At 39.1% G+C, this 13,815-nt stretch overlaps 1 protein-coding gene across 5 annotated transcripts in view; it reads left to right on the top strand.

The window, feature by feature from the left end:
- The window catches only part of pdzrn3b (PDZ domain containing RING finger 3b), a 206,795-nt gene extending 196,524 nt beyond the window's left edge, over positions 1-10,271 (top strand). For all 5 annotated transcript variants that reach the window (XM_008410602.2, XM_008410600.2, XM_008410601.2 and 2 more), the window contains 5 exons: positions 6,040-6,138; positions 6,235-6,297; positions 6,403-6,504; positions 6,767-6,883; positions 8,179-10,271. In XM_008410602.2, the coding sequence (XP_008408824.1) occupies positions 6,040-6,138; positions 6,235-6,297; positions 6,403-6,504; positions 6,767-6,883; positions 8,179-9,702 (1,905 nt within the window). In that variant the 3' untranslated portion in view covers positions 9,703-10,271. The remainder of the gene's footprint in view (positions 1-6,039; positions 6,139-6,234; positions 6,298-6,402; positions 6,505-6,766; positions 6,884-8,178) is intronic.
- Positions 10,272-13,815: the final 3,544 nt, after the last annotated feature.

The following is a 13,815-nucleotide window of genomic DNA, read 5'->3' on the forward strand; positions in this document are numbered from 1 at the left end:
TGTTCTAATGTCCCCAAGTTGCTCAACAGTTCCTCCTACCTCTGTTTCCTGCCCAACCTTTTCTTAGGCAAGTTGAAGTTTAGCAATAAGGCCTTAGTCACCTCCGCTCTCCTATCAGTTCCTCTTTTCCCCTGACCTTTCACCTACCATCTACCTTCAACACAACATCAGTGACCTTTAATTACAGTTACAACATTTTACACCTTTTCAAGTTCAATGTCAAAATCACTTTTATAACCTTTTTAATTTAACATTCATTTATAATGTTATAATAACCATAACTTATTAGTTACTCTTATTATAATCATAATGTGAGTTCTTACAGACATTTAATTAATTAATACTGGATTTGTAAACCTTAAAAATAAAATAAATAAAATGACCTACGCCTACAAATGTTGAAAAAGTACACACAAGTCACCTGGTACACACACTCAAACTTGCATTTACACACAGATCCGGTTATGAGTGCACAAGTATTTTTGAGACTCATTTCATGCTTCGGGGAAGCTCCCAGATTTGTGTGTAGATGGTGCGTTTACATGCTAGTAAAAGCTGGGTCGTCTGAGTTTTGCTCTGAGTCTAGTGTTTTTATCCTCTGACATTTCTCACTGTGCCAAAGGGGCAAATACGTTAGTTCGGTGGAAAACGGTGTATAAAACGGCACTTCTTTATAATATCCTAAAATTATTTATAAACATATTATGCGTTTTTAGCGGTACTGGAGACTAAGTGGTCTGAAAAAGGACCACTGGGTGGCGGAATGGTTCGCTGGCTGGAAAAATAGGCAGGCAAACCCAGAAGCAAGACGGAGCGTCCTGGTGGTCTGTCCTCTGAAGTAAGTACAAGCTAAACCTGCAGGCTTTGCTCTCCGATTATAATGAGACATAGAGTAATTATAAATGATTTCAGGTTACGTTTATATGTCTGGTATTTTGATACTCTGCCCTCCTCATATGTTTCAGTTAGCGGGAGCTAATGTTTATGTCAGCTGTACTACTTTAGCTCTTCGCAGCTAAGCGTGGATTTTTAGTATCACACTCAGCACAGTTTGAATCTTTAATGCATAAAAATGATCTCTGTGTGGTTCTTACAGTATCCGTTTTGCCCAAAAGTTTCCGATCAGATTCTTAAGTCATGTTGCTGACTGATATTTGTGAGATATTCTGATTTGCCTTTTACTTTATTCACTATTACATTATTCTAATGTATTGAATCTCTATGTGTATAAATAACATTTTATGTTTATCTCTACACAGGACAAAACAGCTGACTGATGGATCGGGTCTGGTGTCATTTCACTTTCTGGAGGATCAGGATCTTTCAGATCTCATCTATCCTCTGATCCAATGGAGCTGCTGCAGGAACACACTGATCCTCTATCAGGATCTTCAGGCATCGATGTCTGGTGTCCTGCAACATTTAGATACGTCCTGGTCCAAAACACCTGAATCAAATGGCTGCTTAGGACATTCAAGTTTTCCAGAGTCGTGCTAATGACCTCTGACCTCATGATTCGACTGAGGTGCGTTAAAGAAGAGAAATCTAAGATCAGAGGACACCGACCCTTATGAACTGGACTAAAAGCCCTGCTGTACAATTTTTACTTAATCGTAGTCACATTTACTTGTGTACAGTGGAAATTGTACCTGTGTTGAGGTAGATGAGCCATATTCATAGTGTCTTTACTTTAAAACCTTTTTGGTTTCCATTTGTTGAAAGTAGATTACAAACATTTAGCCATAGTTTGACCACTGCTTTATGACAGGAAAAAAGTTTGATGTCACAAATATGTGATTTTAATAGAGGCATCATTCAATTTATACTGTAGAAAGAAGAAGATGACAAAAGTGTTTCCTGAATTAACTTTAATGTTCATTTCACTGCACACAAAGGACAGATGAAATATTTAAGATTGCAACAAATCTGTTGAGTTTTTAACAAAATAGGTTCAGATTAACATGGGTGATTTCACAGCTACCTAAAGTTAACAATGAAAATTTCTTAAAACTTACATGGATGTTCAAATATTTACTATAATCAATTAACAAAAGAAAACACCATAAAGCTCAAAGAAGACCAAGGTCAGTCTGTACAGATTGAGGAGACCCCATAATGTCTACCAACAGAGCAGGTTAACTACTGTAGTTGTTTGAAAGGCGTCTTGGTTCAGTTGACGGCTCAGTTTGAAGCTTCAGGTTTTGGTGTTGAACCTCCCAGAATCCCAGATGCTGATTGGCTGAAGATGCAGAGAAAAGTACAGATAGACAGTTAGTGTTAGAAAAAATTATGTTGATTTTCCTGAACAGCTGATGCACTGACAAACATGATTGTGACAGAACATTACTGAACCCGGAAATTACTTGAATCATCACAATGTATGTAGAAATGTTTCTTTTTATGTTGATCAAATGTTTATGCATTAAATGTTTTGCTGTGAAGGCTATTTTTGCAGTGGTGCTTTAAATAAATGCAGAAAATATGTATTTTCTTAAGTATGTGTTTATTAGCTGTCAATTGTGTCAAAATATCAATTGAGAAAGACATTTACTACTTGTAAAAATCTAAACCATCTGAATATATTTTACTATCTACATTAGTCAACTTGAAATGAAGACAAACAGGAACAGCAGGTTTGTCCTGGTTTGCAGCAGAGGTATATATTTGTTTAAGAGTCAATGAAATGGGGTCTCTGTGGATTTCAGAGATCCAGACACAAAGACAGTTTAATCTGAAGATTCTGGAGGATGTGTGAATAGGTCTGTCACCATAAAAATTTTTACTGTATGATAAGTTGTTCCAAAGTTCTCAATAAACGATAATATAGATCTTTTGAGACCATTTTTTAAAGTAATTTAATGGTAATGACAAAATAATAATGCAAGAACACATTCTCAAAGGTCATTAGACTTTAAATTCTAATAAACATTTAACACTGGAACTGGAAGACATTTTTAATATCCAGAATAACTAAAACTAATGAATTTTGAAGTCTTTTTAAACAAAATTGGTTTCCAAAATAAGGTCTAGTCAAGACCGAAGTACCAAACTGAAGACTTTTATCATCCAGTTTTTGGTAGAAAGAGAGAAAAAAAGAGAAACAATAAATCATGCAAATGGAAATGATTGAGTTTGTTTTATCATGTTTGTGATTTGTGAAACCTTTTCTGATTTATGAAACGTCAAAAAAAGCAATTTCACCACTTTTTTTAAAAAATTTACTTTGTCACACGAGGACTGCTCTAATTCCAAATCTACAACACCTGGACTCTTCAAATCTGGACCAGATTATTTTCAACTAATAGCAGAATATTTAAAATCATGTTTGGGATTTGTGAAGCCTTTTTCTGATTTGTGAAACTTCAAAAAAGGGCGATTTCACCACTTTTTTTTATCTTGGTCACATGAGAACTGCTCTAATTCCAAATCTACAACACCTAGACTCTTCAAACCTGGACCAGATTATTTTCAAATAATAGCAGAATATTTTAATTCATTTTTGGGATTTGTGAAACTTCACTAGAGATCAGATTACTATTCACACTTGTTCCATGCAGTTTTTTTCAAATTCAATTCTGAACCTTTTTATTAATCCCAATGGGAAATTAAATGTTGGTGTAACTCATTAATTCTTCAAAGAGTTGATGGCTCTTTGTGAGACTTTGTGAAATGACAAGAGTTGATGGCTGTTGGAAGGAAAGATCTTCTGCAGCGGTCTGTTAAGTGAAGTGAAGTTTCAGAAATCAGAAAAAGGTTTCACAAATCCCAAACATGGTTTTAAATATTCTGCTACTAGTTCAAAATAATCCAGTCCAATTTTGAAGAGTCTATGAGTTGTATTTTAGGAACTGGAGCAGTTCTAGTGTGATCCAGATGCAAACAGGTGCATCTTGAAAATCAACTTTTATTGAAGCTTCACAAATCCCAAACATGGTTCTAAATATTCTGCTACCGTGTTTCCCCGAAAGTAAGACAGTGTCTTACTTTCTTTTTATCCCCAAAAGCCCCACTATGTCTTACTTTCGGGGTACGGCTTATATTAGCCGACCCCCCTGAAACCCCTGATACGTCTTGCAGTCGGGGGTGTCTTACTATCGGGGAAACACGGTATTAGAGCAGAATAATTTAATCCAGGTTTGAAGAGTCTAAGTGTTGTAGATTTAGAAGTAGACCAGACCTCATGTGACCAAGTAAAAAAAAGTGGTGAAATCGCCCTTTTTTGAAGTTTCACAAATCAGAAAAAGGTTTCACAAATCACAAACATGGCTCTATATATTCTGCTACTAGAGCTGAGTACTCCAGTCCAGGTTTGAAGTATCTAGGTGTTGTAGTTTTGGTGCTGCATAGAGTGCAACCCAGATGCAAAAAGTGGCAAAATCAACCTTTGTTGAAGTTTCACAAAACAGATAAAAGTTTCACAAATCACAGACATGGTTCTAAATATTCTGCTATTAGAGCAGAATAATACACTCCAGGTTTGAAGAGTCTAGGTGTTGTAGGTTTTAAACTAGAGTCGATTAAAGATGCAGAAGGTAGTGAAAAATTCGGTGGAATCGCCCTTTAGCCATTTCCTGAATCGGAAGCCAGAATTGGAAACCAACTTCAGGTTAGTATCTTCTGCCTGATGTTAATGGCACCCACAGAGAATTAATAAAAATCCTTGAATGGTGGCCCCCAGTTTAGCAGAGGTCTTAAAAGCAGAGCGGGGACTCTAATATGTTCATTTTGATTAATTGGTTACATAGATTTGAAAAAGAAGCAGGTATACCTGCTATAGGAATTCCTCTCAAATGGGAAGTCTTGACAGAACAAATTTTTTTTTGAAAATCCAATTTATATGTCTGACCAAATGTAATTTTTTTATTGACTTTAAAATTCATGTGCAAGGAAAGAGAAAAATTTAAGATTACAATATTTTTTATAATTTGTTTTGGTCTTTTGTTTCTTCTCCAACACAAAGAAAAAGAAAAAAAATTTGGTAAGTCTTTTTGCTTTTTTCTGTGTGTTGGAAGAAAAATGGCAAAATATTTTTTGCACTTGCCAATAGAGCTAAAACAAAACAAAAATAAGGACTTAAAAAAAAACATTTTTCTTCTCTTTTGGTTATTTGCTGTAGAAATGAAAGAAATGTGGTTTATATAGTGAGAAACACTTAATAGAAAAGCAGTCATATTTTGCATATCATAATTCTTTCATGCTTATCTGCTAGGAAAAAAACAGTCTGCAAAGAAGTAAAAAACACATTCATATTTTAATCTACAAGTTTTTGTTTTTACTTGCACGTGACTTTAAAGTCAAAAGAGAAAAAAAAAATTGGTTAGACAAAATGTGTGTTAAATAGAAAAAAAAAACTTCGGGGTTTCCATACTTTCACCATTCCTGAACCCCAAAACTGAAAATCTGAAGGAATAAATTGTTTATGTTCAATTATGCATGCATTTTACCTCATAGAAAAACAGTAACATTTTGCACATCATCATTCTTTCATCCTTGTCTACTCGGAAAAAACGCTCTGCGAGGAAGCAAGAAGTTCAGCTGGTTTAGTTAGCATGCTGTCTAACCTCATCAGTTAGCTAATCCCATTTGTTGGTGGATTTGTATGAAATTGGGTTAAATGCTAGCATTCAACATGAAATAATTACATCACTCCAGATTTATCCACAAAATCACTCATGGCTTGGTTTTTTTAGGGGCTACCCCTCACAGAGCTTACCCTTTGGCCTCTGAGACCAATGCTGTTCTTAACTTTATCTGTGAGATTAAAGGTGTTGACAAGTGAAAAACAGCACATTGGCTGTCTGCAGCTCACTGCATCATCCCTCATGCTGTCAGTGGGCCTCTAAGAAAAGCCGATGGCCTCCCTGCATCCAGCTGAAAGATTCATTACAGTGATTGATAGATTTGCTTTGCTCTCTGGCCCCATTTTGTGGTCAATACATTTACTTTGTCTAGAAACACACTTACACAAGCCCCCAGCTATTTTTCTCATGATTCATTGGGGGAGGAAAGTAATTTCAGGTTTAATTTGTATCTAACCAGGAGGTGGATCTGTACCGAGCAAACATCCAAGATAAACTGGGCCTGACCATCTGTTACAGGACTGATGACGAGGATGAGGCTGGAATCTACATTAGCGAGGTAAAGGTTCCAGGGTTGTGCTCAGATCTGCTTTAACTGTGCTTGTCAAAAGGAATAATGTTCACTTTAACTCATAATTTAAACATGTTCCTTTAGATCGATCCAAACAGCATCGCTGCAAAGGATGGTAGAATTAGAGAAGGGGACAAAATCATACAGGTAAGAGTTACAACAACTAATGCTAGAAGCTTCAGTTAGTTTGAATAGAACTAGACATGATTAGTGTTAAAAACAGAAAAACAGAAAACTTTTATGTTCATCCAGATCAATGGTGTTGAGATCCAAAACCGAGAGGATGCGGTGGCGTTATTGACCACTGAGGGCAACCAGAACATCTCTCTGTTGGTGGCCCGACCAGAGATCCAGGTAATAAGCTTGTCAGGATATGTGTGGTATACAGGATTTACAAGTTAGTACTGTAAACTCAGAGATTCACAGAAAAATTATCTGGTGATTGAAATTGGATGATTTTTATCTTGATCAACCCAGAAATTCAAAAATCTGCAAATCTTAGGTCAACTCATTAAATGCATTTGACCTAAGCATTGCCAGGTTGCAAAAGCAGCAATACTCTTCATTGTGGACGCTGTTACTGACAGAAGATAACTCACTGTGTATGGCATCCCAGCTGGACGGGGGCTGGATGGATGATGATAGGAATGACTTCCTGGATGACCTCCACATGGACATGCTGGAGCAGCAACACCATCAGGCCATGCAGTTCACTGCCAGCGTGCTGGAGCAGGTACACACACACACACACGCACGCACACACACACACACACACACACACACACACACATGTTCACAGCATGCTGAGCAGGAAGACACACAATCAATCTGAGTAATTAATGTTTGACTGGTTTCGGTTTTCTTGTTTTCATTGTTAACAGAAGGAGACTAGGAGGACATTGGGTTTATGGATAAAACGTTTTAATCTGTAATTATTTTTCTTGCAATATTTGTAGATAAAACATGGGACTTTACTTTTGTGCAGTATATACATCTTTTCACAGAATTTCTACATTTTGTTTGCAGGAAATACTTATAGCTCACAAAGTCCTGTGTGGATAAAGTACCTCACATAAAGAGGAATAAAGCCCTAATGTGTTAGCTACTACAACTAATTGTGAAAAACAAAACCAGACATTTCTTCCTATATCTCTGAAAAAAGAGAGCATCAAACACAAAAGCTAAATGTTTGTCAGTTTAGTAGTCTGGAGCCCAGTGTGTATTAACACAACGCCCTGGTAGAAAGACATCATCAATGATCTTTGTGAGGCAATTATAGTCACCATCATTCTAAAATAGGAAACATTGTTTAAAACTGAGAATGATTCAGCTCTAGACCTTCCCTGAGTGGACAAGCCTTCAGGTTGATGTTAACGACAAACCACTTACTGGTCATCTAAGAGGTACATGTCAGGCCCTATAATGTTGACTGTATACTTTGAAAAACAAGTATGGGTTGTTTGGAAGGTATAAGAAGGAAATTCTTTCAGAAAATACAACTTTGCAAAGTTGTATTTTCAGTTTAGGAATGAACAGGAACAAAGTCATTTTTTTTAACTGATGGAACAAAGTACAGATATTCAGGCACAATGAACAAAACTACATATAGGGAAAAATTAAGACAACACATTAGAAGACCTCACACCAAGCACAGTGGTAGAAGGTACTGCAAGAGGCTTATTTTGCAGCTTGTAGAACTTTTGGTAAGTATTCTGGAATCAACTGTGACAACAGAAGTTTGGTCTCGATATGGTCATGCAACAGGACATTGATTCAAAAATTGTCTGTAAATCTACAGAATAGTTAAAACATCCCATAATTCAGACTGAACTGTTGAATTATGGGAAATAGCACATCTACATTATCAAATATCCTAGAATTTAATGCAGCTTTGCACTAAAAATTTAATCAGTTCAAGGTGGTGATCCCTAAGATGACTCTACTAAGTTAATTGAAAATGTGGATAATCTGAGTTTAAGATCTTTTATGGTAGACTTTCCAAATTTACTTGGTTGTTTATCTTTGCAGAAGAAGCATGAGGAGGATGGGGGCACCACAGACACGGCCACATTGCTCTCCAACCACCACGAAAAGGACAGCGGTGTTGGTCGCACAGACGAGAGCACCCGGAACGATGAGAGCTCCGAGCAAGAGAACCTCGGCGATGATCAGACCACCACAGCTTCCAACACGCTGGGTAGCTGCAGGAAGCTGACCTATAGCCAGGACAGCCTCGGCAGCACTGACCTGCCCTTCAGCGGTGAGTCGCTCATCTCTGCAGACTATGCCGACGCTGACTTCCTGGGCATCCCAGCCGACGAGTGTGAGCGCTTCCGAAAGCTCCTGGAGCGAAAGTGTCAGATGAGGAGCAGCAGTGCTCAGGGCCTGTTCAGCCTGGCTGCTGGGGGCACTGAGGGTCAGACAGAGGAGGGCGTAGATAAGGAGCTGGAGTTGCTCAATGAGGAGCTGCGCAGCATCGAGCTGGAGTGCCTGAACATCGTCCGTGCCCACAAGATGCAGCAGCTGAGGGAGCAGTGCCGAGAATCATGGATGCTCCACAACAGTGGCTTCCACAACTACAACACCAGCATAGACGCTCACCGCCACGAACTGCCAGACATCACTGAGCTGCCTGAGAAATCAGACAAGGATAGCTCGAGTGCCTACAACACCGGCGAGAGCTGCCGCAGCACTCCTCTCACTCTAGAACTGTCTCCGGATAATTCCCTCCGTCGTGGAGCAGAGAATCAGGGCGCAGTTGGACTGTCTGGATCTGGAGTCTCAAATGGCAAAATACACAAACCCCTCTTGTCCCCGGTGCAGGAAGCCGGTGGCCAGAGGCGGTGCAGAGTCTCTTCTAAAGACCTGGACGGAGAGCTACAAACCGAGAGCAAAGAGAGGAAGCTTGGGGAGGCGAGTAAAGGTGGACGAGGCTTTCAACCACATTCCCCTTACCAGCACGCTCACATCCCGGCCCATGCTCAGCACTACCAAAGCTACATGCAGCTGATCCAGCAGAAATCTGCAGTGGAATATGCCCAGAGTCAGATGAGTCTGGTCAGCATGTGCCGGGATGCAGTCAGCCCTGGTGACAATGAGCCCAGGATGGAGTGGAAAGTAAAGATCCGCAGCGACGGCACGCGGTACATCACGAAGCGGCCAGTCCGGGACAGGCTGCTGAGGGAGCGTGCCCTCCGTATCCATGAAGAGCGCAGCGGCATGACCACGGACGACGATGCCATCAGCGAACTAAAGATGGGCCGCTACTGGAGCAAGGAGGAGCGGAAGCAGCATGCTATGCGGGCCAAGGAGCAGAAGCAGCGCCGTGAGTTCATGAAGCAGAGCCGAGTGGACTGTCTGAAGGACCAGAGTGCTCCCGAGGACAAGAAGGAGCCAAACATAATCGAACTCAGCCACAAAAAGATGATGAAAAAGAGAAATAAGAAAGTTTTTGACAACTGGATGACCATCCAGGAACTGCTGACCCACGGCACCAAGTCACCTGATGGGACTAGGGTTTATAACTCACTTCTGTCTGTGACCACGGTGTGAGTCCCACTCCAAGGCGGAAGTGGGCCAGCGTGTACAAATGGCGGTACTGGCCTGGACAGACAGGGCTTCCGCCAACATGTGGCGTCACTGTGTAAATAGGAAATCAGAAAAGCCTTTCAGTTCCTACATTTTCATTGGAGAGTTCCATTAAGAGATGGCTGGGTTTCACTGAATGGGACTTTGCAACTGTAAAGCAATGATGTAAACCTTTTCTACTTTTCAGCTCTTTTGGATATTTTTGGAAACTGCAATATTTGACTCTTTTTGGAAGATTTTGAAAGGGTGTAAAAAAAAATGTGAGCCATACTTTACCAGCCAGCATTTATATATATGTCAGTATTTTAGTGTGATACTTTAATGGAGAAAATGTTATTTTACTTTTAAAAAATAATAAATCAAGAAAACCTTTGTATAAGGATTTTGGAGAATTATAAAATGTAATTTGTATAATTACAAATTAATTTGTGTGGGGTTTTTTTGTTTTATTTTTTCCCAAAAGATGCTGATTTCCCAAAGTTAAAGACCACCCGCGATGTACCATCTATCCCAATATAAAGAGAATGTTGATACTGATGTGTGTATGTTCAATAACCTTTAGAGTAAGATGTGGAGTAAGCGTTTTATTTTGTGCACACATATTGATGCTCTTGCTTTTGTAGAATTTTGTGTATTGGGAAGAGAAACCAGCTTAACAAATCCCTAGTTAGCCTCACAATTTGAGTCTTGTACAATGAGAGATAATCAGGGGTGAAAGTAAGGGGGTACGGCAGGGTACTGCTTACCCCTAAAAGATTTAGCGGGGGTACGCAGTACCTGCAAGAGAGGGGAGCGGCTGTCTGCTGTAAAACTTGAATGGGTTCACTGTGCAGCCGTGAGTGATTAGTTCTTCAAGAACAATCTAAAACACGACTTAATCAGTTAATGAATACCTTTTTTCTCATTTCATATTGTTTCTCAACTCTTCGTGCTTTGCTAGAGCAGCGGTGCAATATGTCGATCGTGGAAGGTTTTGAGTCGATCTCGGCATCAGGTGATAAACTGAACGCAGCCAGGAGGCTGAGAGCAGCACGTCCTCCTCTGGCTCGCTTAAAATGTTCGTAACTTTATTAAAGAACAACAACAACAAAAATCAACAAAACATGTTCAAATTAATGACCCAATGAACAATCTCAGTAATTATTGTTTCAACAAGGTGTTGCGCAATTCTGTGCGTTTCGGTCCCATTACCAAAATAACTAGCAGAGCAGGAGTTTAAAATTAACTAATCAACCACCTCTGTGTTCATGAGAGGCTTATTAATGATCGCAAAATAAATATCAACCCTGCAAATCTAATATCGTAACGGACTAAATGTTATGTTTTTGACATAATCTAGGGTCGGCTTGTGGAGCGCGGGAGGTTGCCATGGCAATGGCTGTGCTTAAAAGGTAAAGAAGGAGAGTCTCTCTCTGTGCAAGTGGTTTAGTATTGATCACCTGTTCGGGTTGTTTTACCTTTTTTTACCTTTGTCTTGGCGCATCACAGCCGCTGTAGTTTCTGAACGTTCAATAAACGACAAACTTGGACTAATTACCTCATTCTTTGTGAGTATACATCATTTACAACAAACATCAAACACGTTAAATATGTCTCCTTAGGTATTTAACAAACAAATGGCTTCTACCGCAATAATTATGTGAAATTAAATTAATTGTCTAATATAAAAATAGTTTGGTGCTGTCGAGCTTTTCCTTTATTAAACAATTTGGATTTTTGCCTCTTATTTAGTGGAAATATTGATGTTGATGAGATTTTCTCCAAAATGATAACCTTTTTCAACCTTTAAAGCTCCACTGTTGAAAATGAGGCTCTAACAAATAACATTGAAATAAAATCCAGTCCAACATCTGGTCTGAGGTGATTCCTCTGGAACCTGTTGGAGGAAAAATATCCCAACTTCAGAAGATGAGCTTTAACCTAACAGAGCTCTGTGGTTCCTCATATCAGTATGATGCCATGGTCCACTGTGTCAAATGCCGATGACAGATCTAATAAAACCAGCACAGAACATTTACCGGTGTCAGCTGCTATCATGATGTCACTAAATACCTTCACCAGGGCTGTTTCAGTAGTAACTTTACACAATAAAGGACCGTGTTGTATTTCATTACCTCTCTGCTTAAACCGCGACTCCGAGCTGAAGCAGAAACGATACTTCAACGTTTTCAGTCATCTGACAAGCAGCAAGTCTACTCCACTTTATTCACCAAAAACGTTTTTTTAATTCATCAAAAACTGTTCTGTAATCTGGAACGTTCGCTACGTTGAGCTCCAGTTAGCCGCTTTGTCACACTGCGCGAGAGGCAACTGGGTCATGCGTCATGGGCAAAAGGTCAAACAATAAGACCGGCTTATTATGTTGTACAAAAAAACCCAACAAAAAACTAATAATTTTAGCACATGTTATTATGTGTCAGAAGAGGACTTAGAAAATAATAATAATATCAAAATAAAAATTTTTTAAATAAAAAATTGACCAAAAGGGCACTTGGGGGCAAGGAGCAAAAAGGGCAGGTGCTCAAGCACCCCCAGCTCCCTGCACCTGCCTGCTGGCAGCTTTACGCTCTTATAAAAATATGGTTTGACAACATCTGGAAACTAAGTCCAAGCTTCATCCGGAGGGTCTGATAGAGGCGATCTCTGCCGCCATCTGCATGTCGGTTCAGAGAGCCGCTGCTGAGTCAGCAGAGCTTCCTGCTGCGCATCGGGCGGAAAAGCAGCAGGTGGTTTTGTTGAATTCAACTGTAACCAAACGGAATCCGTTCATAATACGTTTGGTTTGTGATGTTCCAAAAGCGTCATTGTGGTCAGTGTGATAATTTGACTCCTATACGAGTAGCTATCCAGAGATCATCAGTATCAGCCGGTGTTTGGAAAAAAGGAAAAAAGTCAGACCCGACTTTGTGCAACGAACTTTTCTCTGCTGCTCACAAAGAATGATCTGTTTTTGTACAGTGGTTTTACTTTTAAAATGGACTCATCTTGAGAAACCTCTTTAAATTCACAGAAAAGATAAGAAAATATTTATTGGTAATAAGAACTGTACTGTTCCAAAATGACACTGTCTTTAGCAGTAGAAAAGGAAAAATACTGAAAATGAAGCCATCTGTGGAGAATAGAGGTCTTTCAATACAGAAATGGAGAAACACGCTATAGCAGAGAAGTCACTTATGCCTCTTGTGTGATCAGAAAAGCCTAGTGAAAATTCAGCTGCTCCACGCTGTCCAGTCTTCTGTCTTTTTGAAACAACACGCACTGTACAAAAGCAAGCACATATTGTATTGGTTGTTACTTGAACTTACTGATTAAATAAAAATAAAAAAAGATTTGCAGACAGACAAAATAAAGTTGTTGTTTTTTAACTTTCTTTGCTTGGGGTATAGTTACTTAAATTATAGAACTTTATTAAAAAAACGTAATAAAAAAAAGAGAGAAAGAACGTGACATAAAATGCCATGACATATTTTAGTTTAACTTAAAAAAAAAATACATCTTAGAAGTATTCGTTTTGGTATCGCAGTGGTTTGGGAGCGAGAGGCAGCACGAACTACTCACCAGTTATTACACCACGACTTTGTGGTAAACTGAACATGTGTCATTACAGCAAATAAAACCACATAATCCTCAGATATTAACTAAAGTTATCGGAAAGTCAGTTGTGGACTGACGAAGTAAAGTAACAGAAAACGTTAGCTTCAAAGATATGAATGCATTTTCTTAAGCTATCTTCAAGATGAGCTACCGTTGTCAGTATGCCAAATCCATGAAGACACCCATTGAAGGCTTTTGAACAACGGTTTTTCGATTTGCTACGAGTGGAGCTAAATCTTGGAAAAATTATCTCAATGGCGCGGAGGAAAATGTCCGATTTGGAGGCGCTGGAAGAACTATTTCGGAGTGATGTTGAGCTGGAAGACTCTTCTGATAGCTGGTGGGATTCGGACGAGGAGGAAGAGGAAGAGCAGGACACAGCTGACAGACTTGATCTCGGTGATGTGTAAGTTTTCCCCCGCAATTTCACACAAAATATTTGATGTTTTGGTTCTATTTATTTATTTATTTATTTCAGTGATT

This window comes from Poecilia reticulata, linkage group LG5 (genome assembly GCF_000633615.1).
Source record: "Poecilia reticulata strain Guanapo linkage group LG5, Guppy_female_1.0+MT, whole genome shotgun sequence".
Lineage (NCBI taxonomy): Eukaryota > Metazoa > Chordata > Actinopteri > Cyprinodontiformes > Poeciliidae > Poecilia > Poecilia reticulata.